The sequence below is a fragment of the Mobula birostris genome, chromosome 17 (genome assembly GCF_030028105.1).
Source record: "Mobula birostris isolate sMobBir1 chromosome 17, sMobBir1.hap1, whole genome shotgun sequence".
In the NCBI taxonomy this organism is placed as follows: Eukaryota; Metazoa; Chordata; class Chondrichthyes; order Myliobatiformes; family Myliobatidae; genus Mobula; species Mobula birostris.
This window is the reverse complement of record NC_092386.1, coordinates 14,054,313-14,074,781: the sequence shown is the minus strand read 5'-3', so window position 1 is coordinate 14,074,781 and position 20,469 is coordinate 14,054,313. Positions and strand designations below refer to the sequence as shown.

Sequence of the window (20,469 nt, the reverse complement as noted above, 5' to 3'; positions counted from 1 at the left end):
ACTTGTCAGGGTCCTTTATCCCAGGCTATTCTTTTAATCTTTCAAGGTGCAGCCCATCGAAGATGCTTCCTGTCCCAGGGATGAGGACTTTAGTGCTTCTGCTGCCGTTTCTGTAGTGCTGGGCTTTTATAGAATGGGCTTGCTAGCCCCATGGCCAACCCTACTGCAATTGCAACCAGGCTTGGGACTGTTCATGGTGGAGTTACAACCAAGGCTAGCACCCAAAAAACAAAAGCTAATTGTATACACAAGAGGCTCTACGGATGCTGGAAATCCAGAGCAACAGACGCAAAATACGGGAGGAACTCAGCAGGTCAGGCAGCACCTACGGAGAGGAATAAACAGTTGATGTTTTAAGCTGAAATCCTTTATCAGGTCTGCAAAGACCATAAGACGAGGAGATATAGGAGCAGAATTAGGCAATCTCGCCCATCGAGTCTGCTCTGCCATTTCATCATGGCTGATCCAATTTTCCTCTCAACCCCAATCCTTTTCCCAGTATCCCTTCATGCCCTGATCTATCAGCCTCTGCCTTAAATATACATAAAGGCTTGGCCTCCACAGCTGCCTGTGGCAAAGAATTCCACAGATTCACCACTCCTTATCTCATTTCTGAAAGGACTCTCCCTCTATTCTGAGGCTGTGTCCTCTGGTCCCAGACTCTCCCACCATAGAAAACATCCTTTCCACACGCACTCTATCAAAGCCCTTCACCTTTCTATATGTTTCAAGAGGTTCCCCCTCATTCTTCTGAATTCTAGTGAATACAGGCCCAGAGCCATCAAACGCTTTTCATATGATGAGCCATTCAATCCTGGAATAATTTTCCTGAACCTCCTTTGAACCCTCTCCAGCTTCAACACATCCTTTCTGAGGTGAGGAGCCCAGAACTGCTCACAACACTCCAAGTGAAACCTCACCAGTGCTTTATAAATTCTCAACATTACATCCTTGCTTTTATATTCTAGTCCTCTTGAAATGAATACTAACATTACATTTGCCTTCCTCACCACAGACTCAACCTGCAAATTAACCTTTAGGGAATCCTGCACAAGGTCTCCCAAGTCCCTTTGCACCTCAGTTTTTTTTTGTATTTTCTGTCCATTTAGAAAATAGTCAACCCTTTCTACCAAAGTGCATGACCATACACTTTCTATCACTGTATCCCATCTGCGATTTCCTTGCCCATTCTCCTAATCTAAGTCCTTCTGTAGCCTCCCAACTTCCTCAAAACTACCTGCTCCTCCACCTATCTTCATATTGTCTTCAAACTTTGTAACAACGCCATCAATTTCATTATCCGAATCATTGACATATAAAACGTAAAAAGAATCGGTCCCAACACAGACCCCCATGGAACACCACTAGCCAGCCAGAAAAGACTCCCCTTATTCCCACTCCTTGCCTCCTGCCAATCAGCCACTGCTTTATCCATGCTGGAATCTTTCCTGTAATACCATGAGCTTGTAGATTATGGTCTTAAGCTGCCTCAGGTGTGGCACCCTGTCAAAGGCCTTCTGAAAATCCAAGTACACAACATCAACCGATTCTCCTTTGTCATGGTTGTTATTTCTTCAAAGAATTCCAACAGATTTGTCAGGCAATGTTTTCCCTTGAGGAAATCATGCTGACTATGGTCCATTTTGCCATGTGCCTCCAAGTACCCTGGGACCTCATCCATACTAATTGACTCCAACGCTTTCCCAACCACTGAGGTCAAGCTAACTAACAAAGGAAGGAATAAAAGCTGACAGGTGATAAGTGAGACCAGCTGAGGGGCAAGGTGTGTGTGTGATAGAGTGTGGAATGAAGTAAGAAGTTGGGAGGGAATAGGTGGAAGAGGTAAGGGACTGAATAAGCTGGAATCTGATAGCAGAGGAGAGTAGACCATGGGAGAAAGGGAAGTAGGAGGGGCTCCAGTGGGTGGTGATGGCAGGTGAGAATAGAAGGGTTGAGAGGGAAGCTGCACTGTGGGAACAAGAGAGAAGGGGACAATTTCTCCTCCGTCACTCTCTTCCATTTTCCATTCTGGTTGCCCAGAGCCTTTGAAGATCAAGACTTTAAACCTGGCATCAAGCTGGTATTCCAATGAGCTGCGGTAACAGTGCCCTCTTGTATGCTTTGAAAGCCTACATTGTATAGTACTGTGCAGAAGTCCTAGTCAAATATAGGGTGCCTAAGACTTTTGCTCAGTACTGTACATCATGTCTTTCTAATTATCAAATGAGATTTCATACTAATGAGCTAACACAAAGCTCTTATGCTAGTTTCAGAATCAGAATCAGGTGTATTATCACCGACGTATGTCACGAAATTTATTGTTTCGCAGCAGCAGTACAGGGCAATACATAAAAAACTATAAATTACAGTAAGAAATATAAACAAATATTCTTAAAATAAATGGGCATCACTGTAGTGTAGCAGTTAGTGTGACACTATTACAGATCAGGGCCTCGGAGATTGGAGTTCAATTCTGGCATCCGCTGTAAGCAGGTTTGTATATTCCTGCTCATCCGCATGTGGGTTTCTGCCAGGTGCTCTGTTTTCCCTTCACAGTCCAAAAACTGTTCTAGTTGGTAGGATAATTAGTCATGGTAAATTGTCCTGCGATTAGGGTAGGGTTAAATCGGTGGGCTGCTGGGTGATGTGGCTTGGTGGGCTGTAAGTGTCTGTTCTGTGCTGTATCTCTAAATAAAATCAAATAAATGAAATTTTAGAAATAATTTGTGGAAAAGGGGAGCATAATGGTGAGGTAGTGTTCCTGGGTTCGTTGTCCATTCAGAAATCTGGTAGCAGAGAGGAAGAAGTTATTCCCTAAGACATCGAGTGTGTGTTTTCAGTCTCCTGTACCTCCTCACTGATGGTAGTAATGAGACGAGGGCATGTCCTGGGTCCTGAGGGTCCTTCATGATGAATGCTGCTTTCTTGGGGCATCGCCTTTTGAGAATATCCTCGATGGTGGGGAGGCTCATGGCATGATGGAGCTGGCTGGTTGTACAAAACTCTGTAGCTCTTTATGATCCCGTGCATTGGCTCCTCCATATAAGATGGTGATGCAGCCAGTTAGGATGCTCCCTATGAGTGTCTCATAGGATGCTCCCTATGAGTGTCTCATAGTCAACCAGCCACACTGTTCAGATGCCTGGCACCAAGCTGCAGCAATAAGTGTTCTTCTCAATGTCACAACTAGGTAGGTTCTACGGATCCATCACCCAGTCAGAAACCCCAGCACTGGAGAAACAGTCAAACTCCACCAAGAATGGTGTCTACTGATCCATCACCCAGTCAGAATTTGAATAAGCAAATCTTTCCTGTAAGAGAGAAGCTTAGTGAAGTCTTTTTTATATAGGCATCCTTTAGTCTCGTAAGACCATGGATTTGCGCCTTGGAAGGCTTCCAGGGCACAGGCCTGGGCAAGGTTGTGTGGAAGACCGGCAGTTGCCCATGCTGCAAGTCTCCCCTCTCCATGCCACCGATGTTGTCCAAGGGAAGGGCATTAGGACCCATACAGCTTGGCACCAGTGTCGTCGCACAGCAATGTGTGCTTAAGTTCCTTGCTCAAGGACACAACACACTGCCTCAGCCAAGCCTCGAACTAGCGACCTTCAGATCACTAGACAAACACCTTAACCACTTGGCCACACGCCAACACAGTGAAGTCTTTAGAACATTAAAAAGAAGCATCCTCCCAACACCTGAGTCATAAACACTCTGTGCTGTTCCTTGCTGGACTGCTGACATCCCTGGAGACTGTTGTAGCATTCTCCCAACCAGGGAGATGTGTAAACGGTAGTCATCCCAGGTTTGTGCTCCAGGCTGCTTTCTCATTGGTTCTGCTCAGTTGTTCAGGGCAATTGAAGAATGGGATAGCTGGTTGATTCTCAAGGGCTTGTAGAGCGGAAAGAAGAATCACACGCTTCCTTTTACCACTCAGTCTAATGGAATAAACAATAGAAACATATGTTGCTGAATATCTGATTGCACTGAATGGGGTGGCATGGCAGCATAGTGGTTAGCACAACAATTCACAGCAGCTGGCTGTAGGATCTCGGTTTGATTCCTGCCGTCATCTGTAAGGAGCTTATACGATCTCCCCATTCCTCCAGGTGCTCCGGTTTCCTCCCATATTCCAAAGACTTCCGGTTAGTGTTACTGAGTTATGGGTAGGCAATGTTGGCACTGGAAGTGTGGCAACACTTGTGAAGTGCCCCAGCCCAATCTCCACTGATCGCATTTCACAGTGTGTTTCAATATCCCTGTACAAATAAACCTAATTTGAATTTCTGAGCAACGAAACCACACAAAGTGCTGGAGGAACTCAGCAGGTCGGGCAGCATCTATAGAGGGAGACACATAACCAATGTGCAGAGGTGGAATTGGGTTTTATTGTGGATATCGTCCTGTATATTTTTGTACCCCAAATGAACAGTCACAACCACTTCAATCACTCAGTCTTTGAGATTGAACATTTCTTATGTTTCTTCAAGTGTAAGTAAGTAAAGGCATCCGTTAGTCTTGTGAGCCCATGGATCTGTGCCTGGAAAGCCCTCACTCTCCAGGGCGCAGGCCTGGGCAAGGTTGTATGGAAGACCGGCAGTTGCTCATGCTGCAAGTATCCCCTCTCCACGCCACCAATGTTGTCCAAGGGAAGGGCATTAGGACCCATACAGCTTCAAGTGTATACTCTCATTATTAGGTACAGGAGTGAAACCCAATGTGGTCTTCTGCTGCTGTAGCCCATCCACTTCAAGCTTTGACGCGTTGTGTGTTCAGAGAAGCTCTTCTGCACACCACTGTCGTAGTGCGTGGTTATTTGAGTTCCTGTTGCCTTCCTGTCAGGTTGAACCAGTCTGGCATTCTCCTTTGATATCTCTCATTAACAAGGTGTGTTCGACAGAGAACTGCTGTTCAGTGGATGTTTTTTGCTTTTTTCATCATTTTCTGTGAAATCTGCAGACCGTTTTGTGTGAAAATCCCAGGAGATCGGCAGTTTCTGAGATACTCAAACCACCCCGTCTGGCACCAACATTCATTCAAAGTCAATTGGATTTCATTTTCCCCCATTCTGATGTTTGGTCTGAACAACAACTGAACCTCTTGACCATGTCTACATGTTTTTATGCATTGAGTTGCTGCCACGTGATTGGATGATTAGATATTTGCATTAACGAGCAGGTGTACAGGTGTACATAATAACATGGCCATTGAGTGTATATGTAAATCCACTTCTCACATTTCTGTTTAAACCCTCAGCTGCGATCACCAACTTAATACAGGCCTGTTGACCTCAATACAATGTTCAATGAAGAGCAAGGGCTGGTGCTAATTGCTCATTACTTGAAATATCAACATCACAAAACCCAGTCTTGCTGACGGGTCTCGGCCCGAAACGTCGACTGTACTTTTTTCCATGGATGCTGCCTGGCCTACTGAATTCCTCCAGTATTTTGTGTGTGTTCCTTGGATTAACAGCATCTGCAGATTTTCTCTTGTCTGTGATCACAAAACTTATGTGCCTTGTCCAGAAAGACATGGGAAATACTTTCCCATGCTTTTCAGTTAAAGGGAAGGACTTAGATGACAGCAATATTTTAAAAAATACTCTTCCACACCTTATTCAAAAAAGATTAAATTATTTCCATCACTTCTTAAAAATGTCTCCAATGCCTTGCTAATTCAGAGTTTTTTAAATGTTTCTTTGAAATATTTTAAAGTTCAAGGTTTATTGTCATTCAACTATACACATGTATACAGCTAAATGAACTATCGATTGTTCCTCTGGGACCGAAGTGCAAGGCACAGTGCATATATCACATACAGCACATAAAATAATATTAACAGGTAAAGAAAAAATATTCCATAATGTACAAGATGATATTAAATGCATATACAGCATACATTTAAATATATAACACTATTACTGTTACTGGCTCAGTGTGTATGGGGTGGTAGCAGATGTTCAGAAGTCTCACAGCCTGGGGGAAGAAGTCTATGCCGACTGTTTGATTTTATTTAGAATCTATGGATTGGAGTGAAGGACGCACCCACAGTAACATGTGCCCGCATTTTGCCTATTCATGTTGGGTGCTTTGTTAAGCCCCAAATCAAGGCCCTTTTCTGTTAAGCTTATTGGTAACGTCAATCTGTGAGTAATTTCAGTGACAAGAGCAGGAAGAATGAGTCAGCACTTTGTAAAGGTTGGCCACTTACAATGTGCAGCATCGTTTGGTTCTATTACTAAAGGGGTAGAGCACAGAATGCAAAGACTGTCAGTGAAAAGGTCAAGTTCAGGTGAATGAAATAAATACCTGCTGAAACACTGTGAAACTTTCTTTAACTTTCCACTTTCCATGGTTCTATGGAACTCTTTACGTCACCTGTAAAGGAAACTTTATTCAAGGTACATCACTGCCAACACTGCAGTGACCCTTTATTACCGTACTAGGTTGTTAGCCTGGGTTATGTGTTAAGGTGTCTGGAGGGGGTCAGGAATCCAGCCCATTACTGGCAAAGCCCGCCACACCATTAACGTGTTAATGGAGCTCTACCACAAGAAACCACCATCCAGGCCATGCTCTCTTCTCGCTGCTGCCGTCGGGAAGGAGGTACAGAAGCCTCAGGTCCCACACCACCAGGTTCAGGAACAGTTATTACCCTTCAACCACCAGGCTTGTCGGCCAGCATGGATAATTTTTTCCACTGAGGTTGGGTAGGACTACAACTAAAGGTCACAGGTTAAGGATGAAAGGTGAAAATTTTAAGGGGAACATGAGGGGAAACTTCTTCATTCAGAGGGCAATGAGAGTGTGGAATGAGCTGCCAGCGGAAGTGGCGGATGTGGGCTCGATTTCATCATTACAGAGAAGTTTGTTTTGTACATGGATGGTGGTGGAATGGAGGGCTATCGTCCAGGGAGTAGGAGTATGGTCAGAGGGAGTAGGCAATTTAAATAGTTCAGCACAGATGGGCTGAAAGACCTGCTTCTGATCTGTATTTTTCTATGACTTGATGACTCTATAACTTCACTCATCACAACTCCGAGCGCATTCTACAACCACTTTCAAGAACTCTTTACAACACATGTTCTCAGTATTGTTTGTTTAATTTGCATAGTTTGCCTTCCTTCGCGTGTTGGTTATCTGTCAGTCTTTGTTTATGTACAGTTGTTAGTAAATTCCATTGCATTTCTTTAAGTTCTGTAACCGCCTGCAGGAAGAGGAATCTCAAGCTGGTGTGTGGTGACGTGTGGTGACTTAAGCACACTGAGATTATAAATTTACTTTGAACTTTTGCTGAGTACTGTCACTGAGCTGGGGTCACATGGAGGGCTTCAGTTCACTGCTTACTACTGTTTGTAGTCTATCCGATTGTAATGTTGCTCTTGTTTTTTTTTCCAGTGAGACAATCATGTTTCTCCATGAGATATTTTACCAAGGACTGAAAGCACGGATTGCAAATTGGCCCACCCTAGTGTTGGGTAAGAATCGTTCAATGCAGAGATGAGAAAACCATAGAAGGGCATGGGCTCAGTGGCCACGTTATTACCCACAAAATGCTGGAGGAACTCAGCAGGCCAGGCAGCATCTATGGAAAAAAGTACAGTCGATGTTTCGGGCTGAGGCCCTTCAGCAGGACTGGGGGAGAAAAACAGTCTCCCAATCTACGTCAATATACAGGAGGCCACACCGGGGGCACCGAGCACGATGGATGACCCCAATAGACTCATAGGTGAAGGGTCACCTCACCTGGAAGGACTGTTTAGGGCCCCGAATAGTGGTGAGGGAGGAGGTGTAGGGGCAGGTGTAGCACTTGTTTCACTTGCAAGGATAAGTGTCAGGAGGGAGATCAAGGGGGTGAGATAGTTTCTCCAAGTGCGTGGAATGCCCTGCCAGAGGTGGTGGGAGAGGCCGATACAGGCATTCAAGAGACCCGTAGGTAAGCACATGGATGATAGAAAAATGGAGGGCTGTGTAGGGGGAAAGGGTTAGGTTGCTCTTGGAGTAGGTTAAAATGTCAGCACAACTTTGTGGGCTGAAGGACTTGTAACGTACTGTAGTGTTCTCTGCTCCAGGTAAAACAGAAAACAAACACATTATGCTAGTGGTGTAACAGGCAAGTAGAGCTAACCTTGTCAGCAAGAGTGGTCATATGGTGGAGTAAAGCAACAAATCCTTCCTTCTGTAAATTCTCAACTCCAGATTAGAAAATTATTTCCTTTAAATGTCTTGGAGCCAATTTCACTGTGCAGCGCAGATTGCCAGTAATTCTCCATGACTTGTGGGAGATGAGGAGTAATTTCCATCCCTGCACTGCCCAGGAATCTTCTCCACTGAGAATTCATACAAAAACACTGAGTCAGTCACAGCTTACGAACTATTAATATCAATCAGGTGGTGGACCATGTCCTGGTTTCCAGTGTACTTCTCCAGTTGAATGAAGTCATCTGGTAGTATCTCAATTTTGGAGAATTACTTTTATCATACATCAACAGCAAACCTATCTCAATGAACACACACAAAATGCTGGAGGAACTCAGCAGGTCAGATGTATTTATGGAGAGGAATGAGCAGTTGACATTTCGGGCCCAGACCCTTCATCAGGACTGGAGAGGAACTGGGAAGAGGCCAGAACAAGAAGGTGGTAGGAGGGGAAGTGGAACAAGCTGGTAAGTGATAGGTGAGACCAGGTGAGGGGGAACATGGGTGGGGGAGGGAGAAGAAGTAAGAAGCTGAGAGGTGATAGGTGGAAGAGGTAAAGGACTAAAGAAGAAGGAATCTGATAGGAGAGGATAGTGGACCATGGGAAAAGAGAAGGAGGAGAGGCACCAGAGGAAGGTGATTGGCAGGTGTGGAGATGAGCAGGGGTAAGAGAGGAACCAGAATGGTGAATGGAAAAGGAGAGGAGGGGAAGAAATCATTGTTCATGCCATCAGGTTGGAGACTACCCAGACAGAGTATGAGGTGTTGCTCCTCCAACCTGAGAGTGGCCTCAATGTGACAGTGGAGGAGGACATGGACTGATATGTCAGAATGGGAATCAGAAGTCAAATTGAAATGGGTGGTCAATGGGAAATCCTGCCTTTGTGTCAGACACAGCCCGGCCAAACTTGAGAAATCTTGTTTGGGTGGATGCTGCGTGATGGGTTCCCCTGTTACAAATCAGTACCATGAAAGAGCAAGCAGTCCACAGTATGCAATTAAACAATTGAGCTTTATAATTCTTAATTTGACTATAGGGTTAGTAAAGAAAACAAAAAAAGAAGAAGGGCCCATTTTAATGAAATAGTCTGATCCGCACGTTGGAGCTCACAGTTTTCCCGTCTGTTCGATCTCCATCGGTTTCCCCCAGGCGTCATCGACTCCTGACCCCATCCCAAGTCCGCTCAGTCCTGCAGGCTACAACTTCCCCATTCTGGCATCTTCTCCCGAACCAAAAGCCTGTGAATTCCCTTCTCTCGGGCACACGAGAAAGAAAAACAACTTCCCTCATTGGTCAGCGCATCTTCCAAAGCCCCCGTTATCTTTAGTCATAACCCAAACACTGCAGTTACAGAGAAACCATTACATGAGCAGTGAACCCTTTCCAAGGGCATTACTAGAAGGGCTGACTGTTTTTCTTTGTTCATGATTGCTGTGGGAATGTACTGATGCTCTTTCTGAATAGGGACTTCCACAATGATTCTGGGTAGGGAGCCCCTGCCGGAGAGAATGCGCAGTCATAAATGTCCTTTTCAGTAAGAGAGCATGAAGATGCTGGTGTTTCCATGCACCTTTCTACCTTTAGCATAGAACATAGCACAGCGCAGCACAGTACAAGCTCTTGAGCCTACAATGTTGTTCCGACAATTAAACCTACTCTAAGACCAATTTAACCATTCCCTCAAACATAGCCCTCCATTTTTTCTATCATCCATGTTCCTATCTAACAGTTTTTTAAATGTCACTAATATATCTGCCTCTATCACCATTCCTGGCAGCACGTTTCACAACCAGCTACTCTCTCTGCATATTAAAAAAATCCTGCCTCTGACCGTCCTGCCTATACTTTCCTGCAATCACCTTAAAATTATGAACCCCGTATTAGCCATTCCTGCCCTGGGAAAAGGGGTGCTGATTGTCCACTCCATCTATGCCTCTTATCAGCTTATCCAGCTCTATTAAGGCACTTCATATTGTCCTTCGCTCCAGAGAGAAAAGCCCTAACTTGCTCAACCTTTCCTCATAAGATATGTTCTCCAATGTAGCCAACATTCTGGTAAATCTCCTCTGCATCCTCTCTAAAGCTTCCACATCCTTCCTATAATGAGCCGACCAGAAATGAAGTGTGGTCTAACCAGGATGTTACAGAGCTGCCATATTTTATGGTAGCAGTACAGTGCAAAACGTAAAATATGCTATAAATATTATAATAAGAAATATTATAGATATAAAAGAGCAAAATAGAGAGGTAGTGTCCATGGGTTCATTGTCCGTTCAGAAATCTGATGGCGGAGGGAAAGAATCATTGAGTGTGTGTCTTCTGGCTCCTGTACCTCGTCCCTGATGGTAGGATTGAGAAAAGGGCATGTCCTGGGCGATGCGGGTCTTTAATGACGGATGTCACCTCTTTCAGGCCTCACCTTTTGAAGATGGCCTTGACGCTGAGGAGGCAGGTGCCCATGATGGAACAACACACCATGAGCCGTCTTAACAACCCTATCAACTTGGGTGGCAAGTTTTGACGTAGAAGCTGAAATTAAACATTCTGGTTGTCATTTGAAACAGAAGTTTATTAGGTCAGCCCACTGTGAGGCATTTCAGCTAGGTTATAAATCTTCAGGGTGTAAGAATTCTGCCGTTGAAGCAGAGATGGGAGGAAATGTGCAGATGATATTGTTTCCATGGGTACCAGATTTCTCCATTCTGCAGTCACCATCGAAAGAGAGTGGAACTGTGCGATGATTAATGGTTCTGTTTCCTTTTCCAGCTGACCTGTTTGACATATTGCTACCAATGTTGAATATCTACCAGGAATTTGTCAGAAACCACCAGTACAGTCTGCAGGTATTAGCAAACTGTAAGCAGAACAGGGACTTTGACAAGCTGTTGAAACAGTATGAATCAAACCCGGCGTGTGAGGGGCGGATGTTGGAGACCTTCCTCACATACCCCATGTTTCAGGTAAAGTGTTGAACATTCAGTGTAGCATATCAATTAAAGTCAAAGGGGAGTTTATTCTCATTTGAACAAGTTCCTGACTACACGGGTGCAATGAAAAACTTACTTGCAGAGGCATCGCAGGCACATAGCATCATATAAGAGGCACTCACCAGAAAAACATAAATTATACATAATTTAAAATATATTTTATTGAGATACAGTGCATAGTAGACCCTTTCAGCTCTTTGCACCACCCCTGATTTAATACCAGCTGAATCATGGGACAGTTTACCAACCCACCAACCAGTACGTCTTTGGACTGTGGGAGGGAAGCGGAGAACCCAAAGGCAACCGACATGGTTACGGGGCGAACGTACAGACTCCTTATGGACAGCGGCGGGAATTGAACCCATGTTGCTGCTACTGTAAAGCATTGCGCTAACCACTATGCGACTGTGCCGCCTCATCATCATCATTATGTCCCGTGTCGTATGACATGGGCGATCATGGTCTTTCCATGACCATGATTGTTCTTGACAAATTTTTCTACGGAAGAGGTTTGCCATTGCCTTCTTCCGGGCAGTGTCTTTACAAAACGGGTGACCCCAGCCATTATCAATACTCCTCAGCGAGTGTCTGCCTGGCATCAGTGGTTCGCATAACCAGGGGTGAGATAGGCACCAGCTGCTCGTACAACAATCCATCACTTGCTCACATGACTTCATATGACCCTGATCATGGGGCTAAGCAGGTGCTACACCTTGCCAAAGGTGACCTGCAGGCTAGCGGAGGGAAGGAGCGCCTTACACCTTCTTTGGTAGAGACATATCACCATCCCTCCACTCCAAATTACACAAAGAAGAAACAAATTCCATTTACTTCTCAGCTGAATGTATTTGCTTGATCTGATGATGGTCTATATAAGACCATGAGACACAGGAACAGAATTAGTCCATTTGGCCCATTGAGTGTGCTTCACCATTTGATCATGCCTAATTTATTATCCCTCTCAATCCTGACTTCTCTCCAAAACCTGATGCCTTAATTTATCAAGAACCTATCAAGTACAGGCCCGGAGCCATAAAACACTCCTCATATGTTAACCCTTTCATTCCTGGGATCATTTTCGCAAACCTCCTCTGGACCTTCTCCAAAGCCAACACAAACGTTCTTAGATATGAGGCCCAAAACTGCTGACATTGCTCCAAAAGCAGTCTGGCTAAATGCCTTATAAAACCTTAGCTTTATGTTTTGAGTGAGCATTGCTGAGCATCTCCAAAGGAAAAAAAATTATATCTGATAATTGTGAACAGAAGCCAATCAAATCAGTTGGAGGAACAATAATGACTTGCTTGCAGGAAGCAAGCTGATATTAGACCAATCAGCTCAGAGATCAATATTTTCACTGCCTTTAGGATTTCTGATGCCTAGGTTCTATACAATGAGCATAGTTCCTGGGATTTGTCACAGAAAGCTTTGTCCTAATATATAGCATAGTGGTTAGCACAACACTATTGCAGCTCGGGACGTCGGAATTTAGAGTTCAATTCTGACATTAAATGTAAAGGGTTTGTACATCTTCCCCGTGAACGAGTAGGTTTTCTCTGGGTGCTCCAGTTTCCTCATGCAGTCCAGAGACGTACTAGTTAGTAGGCTAATTACTTACTGCCCATTATGCCGTTAGTGCTAATGATAATGAAGGTCCGACACCTTCAGTGTTATTTCCATAACAATTTCGTTTGACCGGTCAGGGTTGTTAGCCCTGAGCTGAAGCCCTGAACCTGGAGGACCGGTGAACCACTCTTAGTCCGGCCTCTACCCTTTGACCTGTTTGGCATGGGTGATCCAGCCAACTTAGCTCTCCGTGTCACTGAGGCACACAATGACAAGGTAGTGGTCTTCCCCTAGTCCAAAGACCTACCAGGTGGTAAATTAATGGATCATTGTAAATCATCCCATTATCAGGCTAGGGTTAAAGCAGTGGATTGCTGGTGGTGTGGCTCAAAGAGCTGGAAAGACCCATTTTGTGCTGCATCCCTAAATAAATAAATCATTGGTTCCAGATCCACAAGGCTAATCCGCAGTAAAATCTCAAATACATGGTTGTAAGAATAATGCTTTCTTTCTTACCGATATTATGCCTTTACTATTCCAGATCCCACGTTATATAATAACACTACATGAGCTGCTTGCACATACACCGCATGAGCACGTGGAAAGAAAAAGCCTGGAATTTGCAAAGTCAAAATTGGAGAACCTGTCACGGTAAGTTGGCTTAAACACTGTACTTTTGTGATACAGACTGTCCCTTCCTGTAGAGCAAGTCCTTCACCAAAGGAACTTTAGTGTTTAGATGGCACTATTATAGAGCCAGTGACTGGGGTTCAGTTCCCGCCACTGCCTGTAATGAGTTCTCCCCGTGACCGCGTGGGTTTCCTCCAGGTGATCAGGTTTCCTCCCACAGTCCAAAGATGTATGAAGAAGAAAACGAAGAAGAAAACCCTTAACTCCGAGTGGAGTTATCAGGACGCCGTCATGACGGCGTTTTTTTAGCAGGCTTTCTTACTTTTACAAGGCCGAGTTGCTAGCTGGACGCTCAACCCAGCACGGATGGAAAGTGTGCAAGGGAGCCGGCTGGATTCGAACTCAGGAGCCTTCGCTCTGAAGTCCGGCACTGATACCACTATGCCACCAGCCAGCCAAAAGATGTATGGGTTGGTAGGTAATTTGGTCACATGGGTGTAATTGGCAGTGCAGGCTCGTTGGCCCAGAAGGACCAGTTACAGTGTTGTATCTTTAAATAAAATTTAAAAATAAAAGTAATGTTTTACAGCACCTGCAATATTTATTTATTTATTGTGATACAGCACATAACAGGTCCTACAGACTCTTCGAGCTGCCCCACTCAGTAACCCCGACTTAACCCTAGCCTAATCACAGGACAATTTACAATGACCAATTAACCTACTAACTGGTACGTCCTTGGACTGTGGGAGGAACTAGGACCATCCGGAGAAAACTCAGTCGTTCCACAGGGAGGAGGTACAGACTCCTTACAGGTGATGTCGGAGCATAAGTCCAAACTCTGGCACCTCAAGCTTTAATAGCGCTGCACTAACTGTGGCACCCTTGTCTGATAGGGTTCAATTCCCGCCACTGCCTGTAAGGAGTCTGTACGTTCACCACGTAACCGCACGGGTTTCCTCTGGGCGGTCTGGTTACCTCCCACATTCCACAATTCCCAAAACCTCAATTCCCAACTCTGCAAAACAGACCCTTTGGAGTGAATCCCCCCCACCCACCATGTGCCCTCCCTCCTCCACATTTTTGTGATGAATTGTTTTTCCTTTCCATTAAGTGAGGGTAAGAAAGTAAAAGGCAATTGATCTGCCTTTGCCGTCAATTTCTGTCTTGGTTTCTAGCAGGCTAGTTATGTGGCTTTTAAAAAACAGTCAAAATATTGCCACTTGACTGGTTGTGGACTGTTATCTTTGAGCGTGAAGTTGTTCTGATTAATTTTCCACAGCTTATTAAAATGAAATTTATATTGTTAGTCTGGAGATGATTCACAGTGTTCTTTCCCGAAAGATCAGCAAATAATCAATTTTCTAATTAGATGCAGGTATAATTTGCATTGTAGTTCTACTGACTGGAGTGTTTTAATCTTCCTTACTGACAGAGGGAAGACACGTTGTTATGTTTGTTCTTAATAAAGACAAACAGTGTGGATAAAACTAACACATACTTATTAGCCCCACACGATCGTGTGCGACCAGCTCACCAATGTCACTACCTGTTCTAGGTGAACTGTCCACATTGCACACTGGGAACTGAAGTTCTTTATTATGTACACACGTCATAACAGACTTATCAAGTCTATCCACCCATTTAAAACATTTCCTGATGTTTTTAAGCAACCCACAGAAAGTTTTGGAGGCAATGTTCTCTCTTTTTCTTTACAGCTGCTCAGAACCACTGAGCAGGAAATCTTTACATGGGCTGAAAAGTGCGCAGCACTTTATATAAAAGAAAGTACCAGCTGCATGGCAACAAAGGCTATATGTGCGGGAGCATTTCAGTTATTGCGCGGCCATGCACCCGTGCAGCTTAAAGTGAACGGTGGCTGGAGGAGTTCTCATGAAGCGTCTTGACCTGACACGTCTATTCCCCTTCATAGGCAACGCCTGACTTGCTGAGTTTTCCCAGCATTTTGTGTGCATTGTTCCAGTTTTCTGACGTCTGCAGAATCTCTTGTGTTCATCAGATCTTTTAAAGTTTTTGATTTAATTTTATTTTTAATGAAGCTACATGAGCTCTTTTTCAAAGCTTAATATAATAATCCTAAAGTAGCCTGGTGTCTTCATTTTCGAAAATGCAACTGAAAACAAGCGTCTCCTTTGTTTCATCCATGATCATGTGACTGAAAGCGAGTGTCTCCTTTGTTTCATCCATGATCATGTGACTGAAAGCGAGTGTCTCCTTTGTTTCATCCATGATCATGTGACTGGCCTGCCAGACCCCTCACCTTTGTTCATCCAATCATTTTCCAAGCCTGCTGTCACTGCTGTTTATTTTATTTTCGGCCCTTCAAGCTGCACCATCCAGCAACCCCTGACAATTCCCGATTTAACACTAGAGCACCACAGCGCAGAAACAGGCCCTTTGACCCATCTAGTCTGTGCTACACCATTAATCTGCTTAGTCCTATCAACCTGTACCTGGCCCATAGCCCTCCGTACCCCTCTCAACCATGAAGGCCAGTGTGCCAAAAGCTTTCTTTATGACCCTGTCTTTTGTGAAACCACTTTCCAGGAACTATAGATAATTTACAATGACAAATTAACCTATAACCACTATGTCTATGGACTGTGGGAGGAAACCGGAGCAGACGGAGAATACTCACGCATTTCATGGGGAGGACATAGAGAGACTCCTTACAGAGGATGCTGGAATTGAACTTGAACTCCAATGCCCATGGCATTGATAGCTGCAATCTCTCAGCATGTCAGCTAGTACAAATCCTACTGGCACCATCAAGCCTTAGGAAATTCAGCTTCATTTATGATCTTTCATCATAAGTGCAAAGGCAAAATGTTACAAACACTGAAATGTGAAATAAAAGTTAAATCTGCTGAATCTGATTAGCAGGTCATTTAGCATCTGTGTCTGGAGGAAATAATACAATGAATTTTTTAAGTCGGTGAACTGGCAGAAGACCAGGAAATATTATGTACATAAAGGGTCTGAAGCAAGGTTAACGTACTATATTTTCTGAAAGGTAACTCCATCACCTATTGAAAGCCCTGTCTAATGTTCCTGAAGTAAAGGTTAAAGATGAACTTTATTTGTCACATGTAAATCAAAACAGTGAAACGTGTCATTTCCGTCAACAACCAACACAGTCCGAGGATGTGGTGGGGGCAGCCTGCAAGCGTCGCCATGCCTCTGCAACCAACGTAGCATCCCCACAATTTACCAACCCTAACCCGTACGTCTTTGGAATAGGGGAGGAAACCCACGTGGTCACAGGGAAAACATACAAACTCCTTACAGACAGCAACAGAAATTGAAGCCCGATCGCTGACGCTGAGAAGCATTATATTAGTCGCCATGATACTGTGCCTTATGTGATTTTTGGATGGCTTCTGTGACAGTAAGATAAACGTAACTAGATTTTCAGCCAATAGAGATCCAGCCGAGCTTTTCAGCCAATAGAGATCCAGCCCAGCTTTTCAGCCAATAGAGATCCAGCTGAGCTTTTCAGCCAATAGAGATCCAGCCCAGCTTTTCAGCCAATGGAGATCCAGCCCAGCTTTTCAGCCAATAGAGATCCAGCCCAGCTCCTGGTTTTCCTGGTGTCCATTTTACACTGGTGTCCACTTGGTAGTGATTGTCATTCTGATTCAAGGTTCTGTGAGAGGACCGAGTCTTTGCATTGCCAGTAAAGCCACACCCCTGACACTCCTGATGGTCACAGCAGTCTCGTTGGAACCTGAAAAACGGGCTAATTTAGCCTAGTAGTTATGTAAGGGGGTGACACAGTAGCGTAGTGGTTAGCGCAATTGTTTTACGGCAGTGGCAATCATCGATCAGGGTTCAATTCCCGCTGCTGTCTGTAAAGAGCTTGTACGTTCTCCCCGTGAACATATGGATTTCCTCCGGGTGCTCTGGTTTCCTCCCTCATTCCATAGAAACACGGGTCAGGGTTAGTGAACTGTGGGCATGCTATGTTGGCGCTGGAGACATGGCAACACTTGTGGGCTGCACCCAAGCACAATCCTCAGACTGTGCTGGTCGTCGTTGCATTTCACTGTATGTTTCAATGTTTTAATGTACACATAAGAAGAAAAAAGTAATCTTTATGTTGTATTAAACTGCTTTAAGCCAAATTGGATCACATTGGAGACAACTTTTGGGTGAAAATATGCTCACTAAAAAGTTGACCTGAACCCCTTGCATGTCATTTGCTTTAACATTTCTGATGATATCAGTGTCCCCTGTGACCCCCAGGAACCCTCTGGCCTGACCCTGGGTCTCAGGATAGGGTGGGGTGCATCAGCTACCGTGGGGGTTAATCAAATATGTGAATATTTGGAGCTGATATAATTTTTGAGGTGGGAGAGTAGGATCTGAACTCCTGCTCCTCGCATCAGTTCTTCAGCCATGTGTTCATCTGCAATCATCCTATTCTAACCCTCACTGGTGCGTGGCACCGGCAACAATCCAGAGATTACTACCCTTGAGGTCATACAGAAGCACTCTTAACTTGTGTAAATACACATTTGTTTTTTATCCAGCGATTAGAACATGAACATTAAATACCAAGATGTTATTAAATTGATTCAAATATTTTGAACTTATTTGAAATCATTGAATTTTATGTTGAACAGGTGAAATAATAGCCCAGTTGTTATTATTAGATTAGATTTTAAATCAAAGTCTGATATATGAACATAAATTATTTATTTATTGAGATACAGTATGGAATAGCTCTGTGAACCACCCAACAAATCCCTGATTTAATTCTAGCCCAATCAAGAGATTGGTTACAATGACCAATTAACCTATCAACCACATATTGGACTGTGGGAGGAAACCAGAGCACCTGGAGGAAACCCACGTGGTCATGGACAGTGCATACAAACTCTTACAGGCAGCAGCGGGAATCGAACTTGGGTCACCTGTACTGTAAAGCGTTGTGCCAACCACTCTGCTACCATGTAATAACATAGCAAATCTTAGGAACAAATCTCACGCATTTTTTTATTACTAATTTTTTATTACAACACCAACAAATTACATTCAATACAACCAGCTACCAATTACATTTTGACCGTTTAACCCAGCCACTCCACACTTCATCACCATCCCCCCTCCACCCCTTTCACCCCGCATCCCTCTCCCCTCCACCAACCAACTGAATAGTAGTACATACACAAGACAAAGCATTCCTATTTTAACAAAAGATCTTTTAAGTTAGATATCAAATTTGTCCACATTAAGATTGTGTTTGGTCGTGCATCATTTACTCTTGCTAATGAAAGTTCCAGGTGAGAAATGTCCAAAAAGCTGTGAAGCCAGTGAGTATTTGAAATGTCATGGGGAGGTTTCTAACGCTGGACTACAATCTTCTTAGCTGCAGTCAGGCCTGCCAGCCAGATTTTGCGTGTTTTTTCCATAAGGAAAAGGTGGGAATCATCATTTAGAAGACGTACAGCGGGGTCCATTGGTAATTCTACCCCCGTTAGTTCTGTAAGAGTACTGATAACCTTCCCCCACAAATCAAAAACCCCTGGACATTCCCATACGACATGCATAAAAGAGCCAATGGCTCCATGGGGGCAAAATGAGCAATAACGGTCAGGAACCAGTCCCATTTGATGTCTAATTCTCAGTGTTAAATATGCTCTATGACAAAATTCCAAGTGTATATACCGATGATTTGGGTTTTTCGAAGCACCAGCATCATTATCCCAAATCGTATCCCAGTCTAAGTCTTGTCCCAGTTCAGATATGGCCCTATCCCAAGCTTTCATTCCTGATGTGGGCATATATTTCTGGGAGTTTAATTTATCATAGATATATGACACTATCTGTCCTGGAGCACTCTGTATCCAGCTTAAAATGGGATGGTCCTTTAAATCTGACCCCCAGCATATTTAACAACATCTGCTTGTTTGTGTAATAGCTTTACAAGCTGATCTTACTCTAAAGTAGAAGAAAAGAGAGTGTTTATCATTATATCGAAATATCAGTTCTTGAAACCTAAGGATAGTACTTGCCCCATTAACATCTTGAAGAGTAGTAATACCTTCATCCTCCCAAGTTCTGTTAGTGAATGGTTTCCCCCCAGATAGAAAATGATTATTGTTCCATAATGGAGATGATTTGCACCATACACTTTTAAATTTTAGGATTTTTTCTGCTGCTCTAAACACTTGTAGCATATGGGTTAAAATGGGTTAATACAAATCACATTTTTTGGTGGACGTACCTATAAGGAGGAAGTCCTTCAACCTTATAGGTGCTATTAGTTCTTGTTCTATATTTTTCCACGATGAAACTTTATCGTTTTCCATCCAATAGCTAAGACTTTTTGATACAAATGCCCAGTGATACAATTTAAAATTTGGACATGCCAATCTCCCATCCGACTTTTTGAATTGTAGAGCTGACCACTTTATATTGGGTCGATTACCGTTCCAAACATAGCATCGTAGTAAGGAGTCCAGTTTTTGCCAATATCCTGCTGGAGGTGCAAGTGGGATCATTGAGCTGATAAAATTAATGCAGGGTAAGATGAAATCTCACTCTTTAATGTGACTTCAGTCCATGTTGATTTGTTTTGTATATGTCAGTTCGCACCCCAAGCAGGATTATACGTGGACCGCGTACCGCGTGTAACGTCTGCTTGTTTGTGTATTTTCAGGGTAATGCACGATGAGGTGAGTGACACAGAAAACATACGGAAAAATCTCGCCATAGAGCGAACCATTGTGGAAGGATGTGACATTTTGCTGGATACAAGCCAGACATTCGTACGCCAGGGTAAGTGCGTTGATCGTATTGAGCAGAAATGAATGGTTGAGGCCGAGGGTGAATGGTTCAAATCCTTGTGAGCCAACAAGGATGCCCATTGGTTAAACTGAACTGATTGTGTTTTCCACCAGGAAAACTGGTGAGAAATAACATTTTTAATTGCTGGAAAACTTGGAGGTAAGAAAGCTCCACAGGAGGTTCTGGAGGTATTCCGGAAATATCTACAAATTTCTACAGATCAGATTCAGATTCAGAATCAGAATCAGAATCCTTTATTATCGCCAAGTATGTG

At 43.8% G+C, this 20,469-nt stretch overlaps 1 protein-coding gene across 4 annotated transcripts in view; it reads left to right on the top strand.

Moving 5' to 3' along the window:
• rasgrf2b (Ras protein-specific guanine nucleotide-releasing factor 2b) overlaps nt 1-20,469 on the top strand; it is a 169,079-nt gene that overhangs the window by 71,719 nt on the left and 76,891 nt on the right. For all 4 annotated transcript variants that reach the window (XM_072281289.1, XM_072281287.1, XM_072281290.1 and 1 more), the window contains 4 exons: nt 7,398-7,477; nt 10,966-11,159; nt 13,294-13,403; nt 20,068-20,186. In XM_072281289.1, the coding sequence (XP_072137390.1) occupies nt 7,398-7,477; nt 10,966-11,159; nt 13,294-13,403; nt 20,068-20,186 (503 nt within the window). The remainder of the gene's footprint in view (nt 1-7,397; nt 7,478-10,965; nt 11,160-13,293; nt 13,404-20,067; nt 20,187-20,469) is intronic.